The sequence below is a fragment of the Centroberyx affinis genome, unplaced genomic scaffold (genome assembly GCF_046629955.1).
Source record: "Centroberyx affinis isolate AG114_WGS23_722 - 3 ecotype Tasmania unplaced genomic scaffold, CSIRO-AGI_Caff_v1 ptg000278l_1, whole genome shotgun sequence".
Lineage (NCBI taxonomy): Eukaryota > Metazoa > Chordata > Actinopteri > Beryciformes > Berycidae > Centroberyx > Centroberyx affinis.
Window position 1 is genome coordinate 387,748 of NW_027278957.1, and position 17,733 is coordinate 405,480.

The following is a 17,733-nucleotide window of genomic DNA, read 5'->3' on the forward strand; positions in this document are numbered from 1 at the left end:
CTCTACAGTTCCTGTTCAACTAACATAAGTAAAAAAAGAGAGCGAACCAGAGCTTGCATATATAGACATGTCTAGAATAAACTGACTGGAAGGTCTATGTTTTTATTCAAGATGTGGGAGCACTTTATGGACAGCAACATAATGGATATCTCAAATGGTCGCTACAGGCAAATGAGCAGAGTTTGGCACTTTACCTCAAGTTGAGGACACTCGTGGGACTCTTATATAACCTTCATGTGCACTCTCTCTCTCTCTCCAGACTGTTGTGCTATCACTTTGTCTGTAGATCTTGCTGGCTATCCTTACATGCTGTCTGTACTTGAGAAATATGAGATGTAGCTAAACTGTCAATAATGTGCACCTGTTGTTTCTAGTTGCAACAACCGGCTGCCAAGTTCTACCTGCAATGTTTTGCATGTCAACATGTTAATTAAAATCATTTGAAATTATAAGCCACCCAGTTGTCTTCATTTTTGTCTGAGAAGCTGTCAAAGGCCAGTTGGTTTTCTTTAGGTTTAACTGAAATAATCCACAATATCTACTAACTCTTTATTGTAGTCAGTTTAATTAGTCTAAGAGTTACTTCTTTCTTTGACAAGACAATGGCTTCTTTAGGTATTCCTCCCAGAACAATCATCTCCAAACCAACTTCTGAAGTTGAACGTGTGGATGCTGAAAACATTTCACCCCTCCTGCCCCCAACACAACCTCCGCTTGAGGGATACCACAGCATTTTACAACATTATAGAGAATTATCAATAATTGCTTCTGGTGCAGGTACATAAAATTCATTAGTATCTTCCGTTGTGTGTGTGACAACTTTCCGGAGGCAGCTCTCCAAGGCATGTCTATGGGATATTAGGAGATTTCACACCAACGTGAGTGTTTGGTCGGTTTCAGTCGAGCGCTGCAGCTGTCTGGATTCCTGAGGGGCTGGGGGAACAATCGCTCCCCAGTCAGGCCCTTTTCTTCCTCACAAAACAGTTTCTTCTTTCAAAGCTTGACATTAGCATTGTTAGTGAGCCAACTGCAGTTAAGTATCAGTAATGCTCAAGATTACTGCCACGCTCAGTCATAGGCTGGACGGATAAAGTATTTTCAGAAGCCGTCGGTGAGACTGAACTTGATGCTACCAGTGTTCAGTCTGGATCCTGGCAGCAGTCTCCCAAGAAGGACCAGTCTCAGGCTTATTATGGCCCACGCCTGCAGGGGATTGAGGAGGGATTAGTGCTGATGAAAGGACAGAAGGATAGGGCCTGGCCAGTGGAATGGCAGCACAAACCAACCTGAGCTCTTTCTCCTAGTTTCTGTTTTCCCTATTTCTCTGTATCTGTATGGACCTTACTGGTGGTGAACAGGCAACACTGTAAACAGAAGCTGATCTGTTTCAACTACATCTCTCTTGAGCGGTTGCTCTTTCCACTTGAATTTTCTCCAGTTCATTGCCCAGGCTTCAACAACCCAACAGCCATGCTTGTGAATTCCCGGTGGACCAGATTCCAGCTCCTTTCTTTGTTATTTCACCTGTTGCCCCGAACGCCAGGCCCCTGTAAGAGAGAGAAAGGTCTTTCAGCTCTGGTTGAAAAATTCAGCAGAGGCTAAAACTCTGTGAATTTATGACACGACTGCACATGGAAACAGATATTGTAGAATAAGAACAGAATAAGAACCACAGACATATCCAATAGGACTAATAATGCTCCAGCCAAATATCCTAGGACATCCATCAGCAGGTCTATCAGAGCCACAGTGATAGTTACAGGTTCTGGAACTACAGCTGGGCCATATGGTTGAAATCAAAATCCTGATAATCATAAGGATTTTTTTCAATATCGATATATATAACGATATGGCTTACGTATGCAAAGTCACATGTTAAATAATCACATTGATGTTCATCACATTAAACTGCATGGTATTGTTATTGTGGAGTTATATACATTTTAAAATAATATTCCTTAAAATATTTAATTCCTTCTTTAATCAGTTTTTAAATAAAATGTGCTTGCTATCATCAATTTAGACGACAGAATATCAAAATGTCTTCATGTCATCATATGATTCCACTGAAAGACAATAAACAAATTGAGCTGAATTATCGCCCAGCCCTCTGCACCACAGTACTGGAAGGTCTCACTGCCTCCAGCCTGTGTCTGCTCCATGCTGACGGCTTGCAGGCCGCCCGGCTCTAAAGGGTTTGCTTGTGAGAGCTGGTGGTGACAGGCGTAACCCAGGGAGCTCGCTCCCTTCATGGACAGGCATATACAATGATCCCCTTTTCCACAGCCCAGTCTAAGGCCCAGTGACTCACTGCCAGCCCCGGCTATCCAGGAGAGGAGCCCAACACTGCCAGGGGGGGAAACAATGAGCCCTCTATTAAACACCAGATCAGTCGCTCATTAAGGAGGGAAAAATGTTTCTCTGCCATTTTCTGTCTGAATCTCTCACTCCACCATTAATGACACCGACAAAATAAAGTACAGAGCTGTCACTTTTGAATTCATATCTGAAACTCGTCTGTGGTTAGCCTTGGAGCACAGGATGCATCTTGCTCATGTGACCTTAACATTAGCAAATATGTGAAATCTAATGTGTGATTCATTACCTAGGGTTTGAAGCTTCAGAACACCACACCATATATGGAACTATGTTGTGATACATTAATGTATTATGGGTGTCCAGCAGATCTATTATCTACAAGAAAGGAGCAGAGTCCATTATTATCAGAGCTGGAACTGTGACAACAGACTAGTAACAGTTAACAGATGATATGGAGCAACACTGTAATGAAAAATCTAAACATTCAACAGGTGCATTTAATTTAAGACCTTGTAAATTACAGCAAAATCTGCAATAAAGAAAATGTGCTTTTTTAAACCCATCTGGTGTCTACTCCTTCACTGTAAAATGAATAATAATAATGTGCTATTTCATTGATCCCCATAGGTAAACGGTTTTGGCCTCTCTGCAGGGAGGTCAAAGGTCAGCTATACTGCTGGTAGGGATTCAGTGTCTTGCTCAAGGACACTCCAGCAGCCCGAGCCTGGGTCCTCTGACTGAGGGATTGCCTCTGCTAAACTACCCTGCTACCCCTATTGCCACGACTATGGGCTTAAAATATGGGGATGTACAAGCAGGATAATCTGTTTTGTTAGACAGTCAGGAAGCTTTTTGCTGATGGCTTTGACCCTTCATTCACTCAGGACAAGGCAAAGGAAACCCCTTGGGTCTCAGCTGGACTCTCTCATCATACCTTAATCCTCAAGCTTCCTCCTGATATATCACGGCTATGTTTTATCCACGCTGTTCTTCTGATACCCCAGCTGCCTCATCACTTCAGCACAGTAGGCCTCCACCTGATTTATTTGTTCCACGTTCAGCCGCTCTCTCCAGGCAAAAATAGCCTCTTTGGCATCCCTGGACGATATGAGGAAGGGTTTGTCTGAGGAATAGCCCTGGCCGTGGGTCATATTCAACACGAATCTCTCCAGAGCGGGGAAGCTGGACAGGTTGGAGAAGTGGTAGAGCCTCTGCAGCTCCTCCATGGGGTGCAGCACCAGGTCTTCATAGCGGATGCGGATGTAGTTCCTCTTCACCCAGGGAGGTGCGTTCATGACCAGCATCATGTCACTCAGCCAGTTATCACAGATCAGCTCCATGGCGCTGGACACATAGCTCTCTGCCCGGTTCACCCTGGTGTTTGGCACCAGCAGGCGCTTGTACTTGTCAGTCTGCTTCTTGCTCCTCAGCACCTGTATGCTCTCCTTCACCAGGGCCTGCTTCGACTTCAAACGGGAATTATGAACGGCCCTCGGGTCTCTGAATAGCTGAATGATCCGGAGATTTATCGCGGGGTCTTTCATCAAAGGAACAAGGGTGCTCAGGTCCAACACACGGACTCCTTTGATCACCACGACCGGGTACTTTTTGCACTCCCTCTCCAGTTCCCTAATGTCCCTTTTTTGGCACTTTCCACACAGGTCCTCTTTCACCAGCCCTATCTCTTGCCGCTTGTGCGCGTTGCAGAGCGGCTCCGAGCAAATCACTTTGTTCATTTTCCAGCCGAAGATGAAGGACGTGCTGATGTTTTGCGAGCCGGCGTAAAGTTTGAGGACGGAGAAGTCGCAGCGGTACAGAGCGTTCATCATGTCCCGCACGGCTCCTTGGAGGCTGCCCGCGTCCCCCGGGTACAGAGCCTGCCATATATGCCACATGGGTTCATACAAGTAGAAAGCATCGGGGTGTTGATTGAACAGCTCCCCTAAAAACGACGAGCCCGTCCTCCAGGTGGCATGCAGGTAGATGTGTATCCGCGCCTGGCTCCGGTTAGCGGCGTATTCCGTCGTGTCGGAGGTGTTGAACTTGTAACCGTTATCCCACAGTGCCATCGTGTTCTCCAAATCGGGGCATCTGGGCTGCTGTGGCTGTCCATGTTTCACGTGTGCGGATTTACTCCGGTAATCTAACACGTACGGGATTAGCAGAAGTAAAACGGAATACGCGAGTATTAAAATCAGGTATTTCTTCTGTAGCCTCCTCTTCATTTCCTTTCGCCGAGAGGGAGATGGCTTCTTCTTCTCGGGAGGATCGGCACCGCTGTGTGAAGCACTGCGGTCACAACAGTAAAGTTATGTGTATGTGGGAGAGAAGAAGACGGAGAGCGGGGGATTAGCCACGCCCCGTTCGTAACGCCGAAATAACCAGATTATACCCCCTCCCTGCACAGATAACTAGTCCGTGGAAGCATTTCAACAGTTTAGAGATTGATTTTTACAAGGCATGCCATTTTTTAAATCTGGTTTCTGTGGGTTAAAGTGGCCGAGATGCCCATAAACATGATGCCTTGAGGGAGGATCGCGGACTCGAGTGGCCAAATCATTATCTCAAAGAGCATTCAAAGTGAAGAGAACCCAACCGCTGCCATCAACCGTAACATGATTGGAGCGTGCGCGCGCAATGAATCGTGGGAAAGGGGTGCCCAGGCTCAATGTGTGATAGCTTGAGCGACAGTTGTACGGTAAATTAAAACGTATTGACATTTTGTACCGCTATCTCGATGTGGCGCATGCGCACTTGTCCTCCCAGGAAGTTGACGTTTGAGGCAAACTCTGCGCGGCTAGTTGATCCATTCGCCAGTAAGACCTGAAATCAAGGGGAAAATAAAGCTATTCTGTATCTGCAATGGGTGCCATAATTTCATATAACGTCTTGTTTGCGCTAGCACGTTAGCTAGCAAAATCTGACGACACTCTAGCCTTGTAGCAAGCCTGCTAGATCCATGTAACCTCAAGCTAACAGTAACAACAGAAGCAACAACAACAACAACATCATGGCACACTGGACCAAATTCGAAAAGGAGACAGAGAGAGAAGCGAAGAACTTGATCAAATGCATTAGCGGGATCGAGGATGAGGAGGACCAGAATTACCAAATGGCCCTGAAATTTGCCTGGTCGAATTTCAGGTGAGGACTGAGGACTAGCTTGTCAGTTAACGTTAACCTAGCTGTTGCAATTCTGTCAGTAGTGATGCTACTGTCGTCTCTTACTTGTCAGGTTCCATCGCTTCCTCGACGTGGACAGCCATAAAGTTCAACGCAGTATAACTGGGTAAGTGAGTCTGTCATAGTCCTTTTTGTTGTCTTTTGCACGAGACCATCATGCTTAATTTTCCATGTTTTTTTGTGTTTTTTTTTAGGATATACGAAAAGCTGATGGTCCACTCAGACCTGAGTAAAGCAGAGAGTTGGAGGAGACTGACTGAAGAATTCCTGAACTCACCTTTACCTAATACAGATGGAACTAAGGTATAACACTATATAGCCAACCATAGACTGGGAAAATAACTAAGTAAGAATATGAAGTGAGGGTAGATGTTCCAACCATGGAAGTATTTATTAATATTATTGGTCCCACCACTTCCCACATACAGTACTTCCCCCTGGCCCGTATTTCGTAACCTAGAACTTTTCTTTGGTATATGGCCATTCTAGGGACTCATAAATATTTGTCACATCTTTTGTCACATCTTTAATAAATATTCCTGAGTCCCTAGAACGATCATACAGGATATTGTATAATCTGCAACTATAATCTGTAGCCATTTAGTGTTCCTTTTTTGTTTGCAGACAGATGTACATCACAGTGTACTGTCACTGCTGCTCTTCTTATCGGGCTCCCCCTCCAACACCAACTTCACTGAGAGACCCAGGCTGAAGGAGGCCGGTGGGTCTATTACATTTAATGTGTTGTTTCCCTTGTAACATCGTTAAACCCTTTTAAATCGTTTACCTGTCAAGTTAACCATTATCTCTCAAACTCGTGTCTGTGCAGAACAAGAGGATAACTTTGACTGGGCTAAATATCTCATGGAGGGCGAGGACATAGACATTGGACCGTACCCAGATACCCCTGTGAGTAAATCATAACCATCATCATGTCGTGATTTGGAACTTTTCTACTCTATAAACTAGGTCATGTTCAAATACTTGTACTTGGAGAGGAAGAGGGGACTGTGTGGGCGGCAGGAAAGTTTGTCTCAGCATGCTACAAGCTGAGAAATGGTGGTAGAGTTCATTCTTTTAGGTGTAGCCTATATAGTATGTATACAGTTTATTATTATTCCCATGTACCTTTTTCTGTTTATAGAAACAATATGCAACATAGCCATTTATCATTCTGTATGTTGTTTTCTGAATTGTATATGTTTGCTTTGGCAACATGTACTCCAGTATTTCATGCCAAAAGATAGTTTTGAATTCAATTCAATTGAAACTCAGTTCTGTGGAAGAAATAGTCAAGTTTATTTATATTGGCCTTCATCACAAGCATGTCTCAAAGGGCTTTATATACCATATCATATACATGTCATATACCATTCTACATTATATACAGTACATCTTATACTACATCATATACCATTCTACATCAAACACACTCATGGTGGCTGAATATTGTAGAAATCAAATACATTTTGAAATATAGGGAAGAGTTCACCTGCTTTCCTAGTCACACATTGTGCACATTGTCATGGTCTGTCAGTTTGCATCCCTCACTGGATCTCTATCTCCATCTAAATGTCTAATGTTGGTTGTCTTTTTTAGGAGTGGTCCGAGGAAGAGGGCGAGGAGGAGGACAGTCAGCAGCCAATCAGCAGGGAGGACTCTGGGATCCAGGTGGACAGAACACCCCAGGAGGACCAGGACAACACTAACAAGACCGTCCCAGTCACATGGACGGGTATGGACCAATCACGCACAGCAAAATAGCAGAATGACAATAAAGACATCATGAAAGCATTTTATATTTATATTATGGAAGAAAACTCAGGATGAGAGAGTGGCAGTTTGACAGGTTTATTCAATCTGCAGGCTGGGAGCCAAGAAACTCAAAATCTGGATAATTAGTTTTATAGTGTTGAATATTCATGATTATGTTAATACAGATAGAATATAATAAAGATATTGGTCAAAAAGCATATGGTCATATGAACAGTGATAATTATAGTTCTTGCGTAGGATATGCGTAATAAGAGGTGATGCCGTTCTTCTAGAAGACAACGAGTTATTATTTTGTCAAGGCCACTTGGTCAATGTTATCTATGAGATTTGGGCATCTGCACATTCCAAGCTTCAGTTCTGTGAGAAACGCAAAAGATGCTACTTTGTGTGTGTTTCTCTATTGGAGCTATTTTTGCATGTTACATGAATTTCAGTTTCTGTCTTTCCAGTGGGTGAGCCTGATGCGCGGGCCTGGCTCGAACAGCATGTGGTGACTCCATACTGGGTGGCTCATGCTCCTCGTTTTCCTCACAGCCTACATTTACACTCCAACTTGCTCAATGTTTGGTAAGCCGCTACCGAATTGTAGTGTATGTCACTTATTATAAAAAAAAAAAAAGAGTTTACCACAAGATGATTTGTGAGTTGAAGTGATATAGAAATATTTGAGAAATTGTTAACGCTCAATGCCTTTATTTTTCCTCAGGGATCAACACTTGTATAACACTGACCCATTGTATCTGCCAGAAGAAAAGGCCTTTGTCACAGAAACCCAAGTGATACGGGAGACATTGTGGTAAGATGTGATGATATTCTGGGGAGTGATTGTAAACGTTCTCATTGTAAAACCTTACAAAGAAGATTGTCCTCCACTCTTTCAGAAGTTCTAGCTTTTAAGGGACTTGCAAGTCCCTAAACTTTTGAGTCCTTGTTGGATAACAGAGGAAATATCCTGCTCCTTAACAGGCTCATGTTGGCATCTTGAGTTTGTCTTGGTTTTCATGTTGCTATACAATTGAGCTGGAACTTCTGGATTTGTTTTACAGGCTTCTTTCTGGGGTGAAGAAACACTTCATATTCCAGCATCACGATGGAAAAGTGTCAGTAAGGAATAACGTGGTGGTAACTCACCTGACCGGCGTAAGTTGAAAATCTGCTTGCTACTATACTCTACTATACTGTAATAAACCTTTTTTTGATAGATTCCTCTATGAAGAGATGCACGTCTGCTGTCTGACTAGTCGTTGCTCTTTCTGTGCTGCAGAACTGCCTGCGCTCGGTGCTGGAGCACATAGCTGTGTACGGGCAGGCGGTGTTCAGGCTGCAGAGGTTCATAGACGAGGTGACGGGTTACAGCTCCGAGCCGAGCCCGCCAAGCTCCACTTCCTCCCATAGCTCCAAGAAGGGCTCGGAGCCTCCCTTCAGGACCTATCAGGCCTTTGTCTGGGCTCTCTACAAGTACTTTGCCAGCTTCAAAGAGGAGCTGACGACAATTGAGAAGGAACTCATATGCAAAGGCAAGTGTCATTATGATAAAGTTGCATTTGGTCCACAAGGGGGTTTGTTTCGTCTCTGATATCTCAGTGTCTGATACGTCCTCTCTTGTAGACGAGACGGTGACCCTGTCTGCTGTTCTGGAGCGACTCAGTCCTCACTTAGCACAGATCAAAGTGCTGCACAAAGTCTTCTGCACCGGCGTCGCTGAAGTTCCCCCTGAGACCCCGAACGTTGTGCGGGCCTCGCACTTGCTCAACACCCTCTACAAGGCTATCATCGAGTATGACAGCGTCGGGGAAGCATCGGAGCAAGCTGTGAGTTTGTCCTGTGCACTCATGTCCTATTATTAATGCATTTGATTGTACAAACACGCAAAGCAGATTTCATGGAACTTAACAAGGAGACAAATCAATATGAATGATAATTTCTCTCTGTGCTAGGTGGCGCTGTTATTTTCACTGTGGACAGAGACAGTCAGACCATATTTGGAGATAGTGGATGAGTGGATTGTTCATGGTCACCTGTTTGACCCTGCCAAAGAGTTTATCATCCAAAGGTACGGAGCGCTGACATCAGACTGTCACTCATTAAGTGGAATCCCACAGCATCTAGTCCAACCCGAATTTACAAACTAATATTTTCGGTGGTTCAGAGGTTAGCACTGTCAGCTCACAGTATGAATGAATGAATTTTCTTGCGCAGGAACAAGGACGTGCCAGTCAACCACAGGGACTTCTGGTACGCCACCTACACGCTGTACAGTGTGTCGGAGACGGTGGACAATGAGGAGAAGCTGAACGATGCTGCCAGCGGGAGCTCCGGAGGGGATCAGGGCTCCAGCAACAGGCAGCTCACCATGGTGTCCTTCCTCAAACCGGTCCTCAAGCAGATCATCATGGCTGGGAAGTCCATGCAGCTGCTCAAAAATCTGGACTGCAAGGAGACCGAGCAGTCTGAGAAATCCTCTAGAGGTCAGTGTTGGTCCTGCAGCTGCTCAAAGTCACTCTCTCAGCTGGGAGATTTGTGATGTAATGGAAGATAAGAGAGAGTTCAGTAGCTTTTTGCTTTCACAAATATGGAAGTTGGGGAATTTCCTACTTCTGTATATCAGTGCACATTAACTGTTTTTATGACTGTTTCAGTTATTTATTAAACACAAACACAAAAGCTGTGTTGGCCATTGTCTTGCATATGCACATTGCAGATGCAGAGAGGAAGAGTTTATACACAGTGTTCCTGGAGTCAGTGCAGTCGCGCCTCTGCCGGCGTGAGGACTCGCCCACAGACACAGTGACTGAACAGCAGGCCACGAAGAGGAGCCTTATAAAGATGCAGTCTATTGTGGCACAACATCTGCAGATCGATGACGTCCACGACCCGCTGTTGGCCATCAACTTTGCCAGGTAAACAGTGACCACAACTTTAAAAGTACAAATTACATATTGGGAATTTAAGATTACTTATGTAGTAAGTTCAGTGTCTTGCTCAAGGACACATGGCTCTTGATGAACACACATTAACTGTTGGGGGGGTTGAACCCGCAACCTCTCAGTTATGAGACAGTCTTTCTGATTCAAGTTTGGACCCAAGTGATGTATGATTTTTGGATCCAGTGCTGACGTCAATAGCTAAGAAGGGAGATTTTTTTAGTGGTTGATAGATACCTCCTTGGAAAGTATCCCACAAATTTGGCTCTCAAGGAGTACTAGTGACAAAGAGCAGCACTGAGGTTAGTTTGACTATGAAAATTCAAATACAATCAACATTACTTGCATATGTAAATTCTAAAAACATGAGTTTTTGCATCACCATTGGCATGGGTTGAGGAGATTTTTTTTTTTAATACAAAAAACACGAGCCCCTACTCTACTTTGTTCTATTCTTCATTGTAAGCATTGGAACAAACTAGTCATTATGCCGGGATGTGAAAATTATAAAAACTTTTTCCTCATCTACAGCTGCTACCCTTTCAAAAATATACTGGAATAGAACCCAGGTTGGGGTTTCAATATTGTCAGAGCATAATCTCCAAATTTTGTATTTTATATTTTTATGTTTATATAATGCTTTTTCCAAGTCCCGATTTCATAATCTTTCAAAAGGTCCTGTCCAAAGAAATTTTTTTTGGTACCATACCTGTGTGGGTAAATCCAGAGAAAGCAGAGAAGTTTTGAAATGTAAAGCAGCTCTTGCCAATGTTTCCCTCAGGCTCTACCTGGAGCAGAGCGACTTCCATGAGAGATTCTCCGGAGGCGACTTCATCGTGGACCGTTCGTCTCAGTCCGTCACCTGCCAGACCTTTGAGCTGACCCTGCGCTCCTGTCTCTACCCACACATTGAGAGGAGGTACATCGAGTGCTGCGGGAACCTCATGAAGACACTGAAAAAAGACTACAAGTAAGAATCGCTCTTCCGGTTATTGCATCAGTTAAGACTCTTAAATCAGTTATTATTACTGCGGGTAGAATAGTTGCAGCACAGTCTCTTGATGTTCCCACAGGCTGCTGGAATACCTTCAGGCCATGAGAAACTACTTCCTGCTGGAGGCTGGAGACACCATGTATGACTTCTACACAGCCATCTTCGACAAGGTGCTGGAGAAGGAGAGCTGGCAGCAGCTGTCTTTTCTCAACGTGCAGCTGCAGGAGGCAGTGGGACAGCGCTGCCCGGAGGACAGCAGCAGGTACTGCATGCATTTAGTGTGTGATTTAACAGAACTGATTTTTGATGCGTTATTCATCCATTTTCACAAGATTTCTTTTCATGAACAACACATATCATATCATACATACGTTTTATAGGTTGTCAATTTTCCTGGAGACCATTGACCCTGCCAGGAAAAAACAGCCTGTGAATAATCTGGATGTACTTACCCTCAGTTACAAGGTAAGCCAGGTGAATGTGCTTCTTTTACGGTTTAGTATTAAACCTGCAAACTTGACATTGTCTTATGTTTTTCCCATCAGGTTCCCTGGCCTGTTGACATTGTAATCAGCTCTGAGTGTCAGAAGATCTACAATCAAGTGTTTCTCCTTCTGCTGCAGATCAAATGGGCCAAATACAGTTTAGACACACTTCGATTCAATGGTATGTTTTAAGGACGTACGTTAAAATCACATTCACAAATAACTATTAATATTCACTAGGAATATATCTGTTATATGATGACAAATATGTGTGTGACAAAAAAAACTACTTTTTAGCAAGTGCAGATACTGGCAATCAGCAGATACTGGCAGGCAGAATTGTGGCACTAATTTGAAAGCACAAAATGAAAATATAAGGCTCCGCTGTTTACTGAGATGATTATTATGATTTGTAAAGACAGAGGAGATATACAGCTCGTTTTATTTTCCCTCACTGAGGCAAAGTCAGGGATTTCCCAGGAAGCGGTGTGTCTTTGAGGGAAGGTTTTGATGGAGCAAGAAAATGTTGCAGTAGTGGCCAGACCCAATGCACACTAATGCAAATCTAATGCTGCCAAAACCACAAATTAGTGACTTAATCACATTGGTTGTCATTTTTTTTAATTCAGTTATAATATATAGATTTGATTCTGTTTGGGGTTTCACTGTCTCAATTAATGTAATTGTTCAAAATCATGCAGTTGCCCATAATTCACTGCTGCACTGCCTTCTTGGAGCAAGCTAGCTGAGCTGAGCTTGGCTCTTGTGTTAATACATTACTTCTGTTTGGCAGAGCTGACTGCAGGCTCTTGACTCACAAAATGAAAATGCCACTGATGTGTGTAGAAAAGGCCACAGTAGAGCAGCTCCAAGAACGCTGAGGTAGTGACAAAAACTGGCTTCAGTCTGCATGAACTACAGAGAGACTGCACTATTTCTTATGTGCAGGATTTTAAGTGCCAATCCCAAGATGTGAAATGTTCAGTAGTGGCTGTGTGTCATTTAAATATAACACCTTTCACACAAAAAAATACATACTCGCAAGAACTAGACATGATGATTACAACTCGAGTTAATTTATACAAAAATATGGATTATTCATTACATTTTATAAGCTTCATCCACATGATGTATACGAAGAACAAATCAATCATTCATTATTCATGAACATCCTCAGTTTGTGTAGAATCTCCCCTACAAATTTATTCTGCACTGCGTTTGTGCTGATCAGCATGTTTTCTCTGATGTGTGGAATGTGTTTGTTCCCCGCAGATCTGACTGTAGTCGCTAAGAAACTGGAGGGCGCAGCTGAAGGAGTAACGGTCAAAGATCCTATAAATCAGCAGATTCACCGAATGTGTCTGCTGCGGGTCAAACTGATGCACTTTGTCAACAGCCTGCACAACTACATCATGACCAGGGTGACTAATAATAATTCAACTGGCCACACGAGACATGAGTGTGCATATCAGCACTGTCAAATGAAAAACGTTTGAGAAAATATTTAAGAAAGGGATTTTTATATTCTAGTTAGCACCCATGTATAGTTGAAGTAACAAAATGTTAAAAATGTTTAGCTGACAGACACAGAGCAGTACACAGAGAAATAGGAGTCCGAAATAGGAATTAGAAGGTTTGTACACAACAAGAGGGATATGTTCTTCATCTAGCAACTCAGCAGCAATTTTGCATTAAATATCTCACTGATTTGCATATACTCTATGTCTGTCTAAACTGTGTCTTGGTAGATCCTGCACAGCACGGGGTTGGAGTTTCAGCACCAAGTACAGGAAGCTAAGGACCTGGACCAGCTGATCAAGATCCACTACAGATACTTGTCAACCATTCATGACCGCTGCCTGCTGAGGGAGAAGGTAAACATGCAATCACACAGAATAGGTCTAGTGGCGATGTAGCGAGTAGGGAGAGCGTTCTTCAATAAGAGGACCTGGTTGAAAACCCCCATGTGGGTAAACATCCGCCCTGTTGATGGGTCCTTGAGGAAGACACCGAGATCAGTAAAGTATCACATCACTCACTTGTGTATTCTTTCTGCTCTGCACCTGCATTTACGACTGTTAATGTATCCACTGAATGCTGTGATGTTTCCTCAGGTCAGTTTCGTGAAGGAGGCGATAATGAAGGTTCTCAATCTGGTCCTCATCTTCTCTGATCGATGGCAAGCTGGATTTGGAGCGTGGAAGTAAGAGTTCTCATATAAACTGGAGAGAAGAAATGTGTGACCCTCAAGCTAATCTCCAATGTCCATTTGAAGTCAGAAAAATATCAGATCATAAGTCATGATATAGATCAATATTCAAAATTACTTTGAGTTACCAAGTACAGTGGGTGCACAAGGAATTTGACTTGGTTAATTGGTTGGCAGAACAAAACAAACAAGACCTCACACAAAGTTTTCATATAACACAATATATAATATATAATTAATTACAGTATGTTTTACTGTCCAAGTTACAAATAAATCATCCATACTGCAGCAGCTGTGCTAAAAGAGGAAGACCACATTAGATTAGATTTAATTTGATAAGGTTTTGCTTCTCAGTACTCTGGTACAGTGTGGGACATAGCAGGTTATTAATCACTGCTATTTGCTCAGTCTTAGTGAACTCAATGTGAAGTTGAAGAAAAATCTGATTTCAATAAATGTTACCAGTATGAATTCATTTATCTTTCCAGCAGGGGTATGACTAACCCCATGAGAAACCCGGATCTGCTGGGCTGCTTTCATTTCAGTTCAGTTGAATCAGAGGGTTTACAGCTGACAACACAGGCGTTATTGCAGTCATTTTTATTGCTCTTGATAAATTCTTAGGTGCCACAGTGAAATGGGAAATCTCACGCATCCCCACACTGAAAAAGTAGTCATCAAAATAGGGCAAATTACTACCTTTCATAGACAGATATTTCAATGTATTTTTTTTTTTCAATGTTAGTTTTTATTGTTTCCTTCAGACAAACATACAATCAAACAACACAAGACAATTAGACAAGCGATATTTCAATGTTTTAAAAGCAGAGAAAAAATACAAATACCTTACATTGTACAACATTGTACAATGTTTTTTGCTTGAATGTTGAAAACATAACACAAGATGATGGACAAAATGGACAAAAAATAGCAGGAGGTTTACTGTATTTCTTGCCACTGTTCTCAAAAAAGAACAGGCCACCGAGGGTGTGAAAAAACAGAACAGATAAGAATAAAACTTGCTGCGATATCTTTCTTGGCATGCCTGTTCTGACTGGATATTGTGTTTATTTTTGATTTCAGGATCGAGTCCATTGATAAGATGGAGTCAGATTTCAAAAACTGTCACATGTTCCTTGTGACCATACTGAACAAAGCTGTGTGTCGGGGCTCCTTTCCTCATTGTAAGTAAAACACAGATACTTGGTTGAATTCATACAGGCTTCTGTTTTCCGGTAAACTACAAATTATGCTAATGCTCTGGAAGTCCATCCCCCAAAAGATTTGTAAATCCTTAAAATCCTTAAAATGGGCACTTTATGAATTATGCACAGAAAGGGATTTACGTTGAACCATATTTTTCTTTGCTTCTCCTCTTCCCTTTACAGTGGAGTCCCTTGCCCTGTCTCTGATGGCGGGGTTTGAGCAGTGCTGAGGACGGTCCCGTGTCTCCATGTTCCGGCCCGACCGACTGCACTCCTCTGTGTTGCGCTCTGTCTCTGCCCTTTCTTTCCTTTGACTGCTGCTGTTGTTCCATGATAACTTGCATCATATGTGAGACTAGTCATGATGTCACTGTCTGCACTGTGGGAGACGGACCCGGACCTCTGGGTGTCGGAGTATTATCTGTATTATCTGTGTCTATCGGGGGCCATCGTCATACATGCTACCTGTGAACATACAGAGCTATACATGACGGCTTCTAGGTTTTAACCATGTAAGTGTTTGTAAATGTTTTTTATGAGCTGTTATGCTGATTGTGATTAATGTGTACATATTATGCACAATAAATCTTGCACAATGCTGTAGGCTTATGCCATGTCATTTTTCAATATACTTTAGACTTTCTTTATAAATAATAGTGTTGACCTATTGTAATCATATTAAATTAACTTTTTTATATCAACTAATTGAAAGCAGACACATTTTTAAACAGTAAAGCAACTCATGAGCACAAGAGGATTTTTTCATCTCTGGTAGGATCGAAGAAAATTGCAGGGTGATTTTATTTTTAAAAAGTGCCACATGTCATTCATTCATTGTTATTCTTTAATACAACTTTATGATAGTGTTATTAGTAAGGAAGTATTGGCTGTTGCACATTAATGTTCAGACTTAATTAAATTAAGTTTAAGTCTGAAATTAGGCTCATGGTTTATAGGCTGTCATAGCCCACTAGGTTACAGTTGAACCTACACAGTTCAGTCCTTAAAGGAAATAATGTTGCTGCTCAACTAAATGAACTGTTGAAGGTCAGGAATAACATGACTGGAATCTGAGTTAGGGTAGACATTATTTTGATGTTGAGAATTATATGTTGAGATGTTTATTTAAGCAAATTTAAATTAGTCCAAAACATTCTTATTAAAATATGCTTTTAATAGAATGACTCTGGAATTGAATTTGCAGGGTATAATAGCCTGTATATTGCATGCACATTGTATATTCAATAGACTATTGCTTAATTTCAGCAGTGACAATATTAGTATAGCAAAAATGACAGTAGGCACAAGTAACGATAAAATAAGTACTAGTACTTATTAAAGTCTAACTAGTGAAGGAATGGGGAACTAGTGAAAGTACCCGTTCAATTAGAACTAGTATATATTAGGCTATATAGCAACTAGTAAAATGATTAGCAAAATTGAGTTCCACATAATTATGATCTTTGAATATTACTTACTATGCCTTTGTGGTGTTTTTATTTTATTTTTTTAAGAACCTTTTTGGGTTGAATATATAAAAAGATATAAAGTACTAGCTAGGATGTTCAATCTTTGATACTGCATTCATAGAACCTTATACTTCCAAGCTCATCAGTTGTTAAAACTAACGAGTGTATGTGGGTGTGTGAAGGGGGAGGAGTTTGGGCACTAATCACCCTCCATACCATACCGTGCAGGCGCTTAGGTTCCTAGTGTAAATTCCTTTGCCGTTACCTTTTTTCCCTTCACGTCCCTAGTGGAGAAGGTCTGCACCGCAGCTGTGCGCAGAGTTTCCTGTTGAGTTTCCCTGTTTCACAGGGACAGGAACTCCCTGCTCTACTTCTCTCCCCCGCCCATGATAATAACACCGACCGAGGGAAGATTCCTCTGGCCGACGACAAAAAAAAGCTTGGATTGAAGACTTCCAAACCTCTTCTTCCCAATCGCCAGAGGGATCCGCATTCAGAGTATTGTTCATTAATGGCGCTGTAGGTTTATTAACAAACTACTTTTCCCTGCTGAACAACAACTCCGGGTGAGTAGAAACTGATTGATCGCGAAGTTGGTTTCAAACTGTCTGTGTGTTTCCAACTAACCCAGGGGGAAAAAGTTGTGTGGCGTTTCTTTGGGTGTTGCCTTACTAACAACGCGTTGTTTTACTAGACCGCTTCGAACATTGTCGTTAAAATTGGCTTTTATTTAAAATTGACGTAAAAAAATATTAGCTTGAGAAGGTTAATAGCTTGTTACAACGCCAAGCCGTTTGCTGGCTCGCAGGCCCGATTTTGTGACTAATCTCAGGCCACGGCTGGCTCAGAGCGACGATATCCATACATGTTGTAGGGCAGGGCTTCCCAAACTTTTTCATACTCATTTTCATTTCATATTATTCCTAAATAGATACGCAGACCCCTCCGTTGATAATAGATTGCTGCACGCAACCTTATCCTAGAAGATTTTTGATTATGATTTAGTGTATAATTGTGTGACTGTCGTTAGTGTCTGGACTGACAACCACAGTGAAACATTTCTCATTGGGCTAACTTTCAGGGAGCGAGTGAATGTGAAGTGTATATTGCCGGGGTCCCCACACCCCACTTTGGGAACCACTACGGCAGTTACTTTAAGGAATTTGACT

The 17,733-nt window shown here is 42.3% G+C and overlaps 3 protein-coding genes across 4 annotated transcripts in view; 2 read left to right on the forward strand and 1 right to left on the reverse strand.

The window, feature by feature from the left end:
* Positions 1-1,408: 1,408 nt before the first annotated feature.
* chst7 (carbohydrate (N-acetylglucosamine 6-O) sulfotransferase 7) lies at positions 1,409-4,576 on the reverse strand. Its single transcript, XM_071512642.1, has 2 exons — positions 3,254-4,576; positions 1,409-1,547 (listed from the first exon to the last, which is right to left on the reverse strand). The coding sequence occupies exon 1, from the start codon at positions 4,542-4,544 to the stop codon at positions 3,288-3,290; it is 1,257 nt and encodes a 418-aa protein (XP_071368743.1). The 5' UTR covers positions 4,545-4,576; the 3' UTR covers positions 1,409-1,547; positions 3,254-3,287.
* A 548-nt stretch (positions 4,577-5,124) lies between these two features.
* tubgcp5 (tubulin gamma complex component 5) lies at positions 5,125-15,683 on the forward strand. Its single transcript, XM_071512800.1, has 23 exons — positions 5,125-5,463; positions 5,555-5,608; positions 5,697-5,805; positions 6,127-6,223; positions 6,332-6,411; positions 7,102-7,237; positions 7,728-7,845; positions 7,985-8,074; positions 8,325-8,418; positions 8,543-8,795; positions 8,887-9,089; positions 9,216-9,331; positions 9,478-9,746; positions 9,980-10,178; positions 10,984-11,172; positions 11,276-11,458; positions 11,577-11,661; positions 11,742-11,862; positions 12,954-13,102; positions 13,430-13,555; positions 13,796-13,884; positions 14,974-15,074; positions 15,279-15,683. Exons 1-23 carry the CDS (start codon positions 5,330-5,332, stop codon positions 15,323-15,325), a joined length of 3,042 nt encoding a protein of 1,013 aa, XP_071368901.1. The 5' UTR covers positions 5,125-5,329; the 3' UTR covers positions 15,326-15,683.
* A 1,256-nt stretch (positions 15,684-16,939) lies between these two features.
* cyfip1 (cytoplasmic FMR1 interacting protein 1) overlaps positions 16,940-17,733 on the forward strand; it is a 33,570-nt gene continuing 32,776 nt past the window's right edge. For both annotated transcript variants that reach the window (XM_071512967.1, XM_071512970.1), the window contains exon 1: positions 16,940-17,130. The gene's annotated coding sequence lies outside the window, so the exon portion shown is untranslated. The remainder of the gene's footprint in view (positions 17,131-17,733) is intronic.

What these genes read in the sequence shown, in the direction of transcription:
- chst7 (XM_071512642.1), bottom strand. Translation starts at nt 4,544, where the DNA reads ATGAAGAGGAGGCTACAGAAGAAATACCTGATTTTAATACTCGCGTAT.
- tubgcp5 (XM_071512800.1), top strand. Translation starts at nt 5,330, where the DNA reads ATGGCACACTGGACCAAATTCGAAAAGGAGACAGAGAGAGAAGCGAAG. An exon ending in TTTGCCTGGTCGAATTTCAG is followed by an intron (nt 5,464 to 5,554) that starts GTGAGGACTGAG and finishes CTTACTTGTCAG; the next exon opens with GTTCCATCGCTTCCTCGACG. An exon ending in TCGGGGCTCCTTTCCTCATT is followed by an intron (nt 15,075 to 15,278) that starts GTAAGTAAAACA and finishes TTCCCTTTACAG; the next exon opens with TGGAGTCCCTTGCCCTGTCT.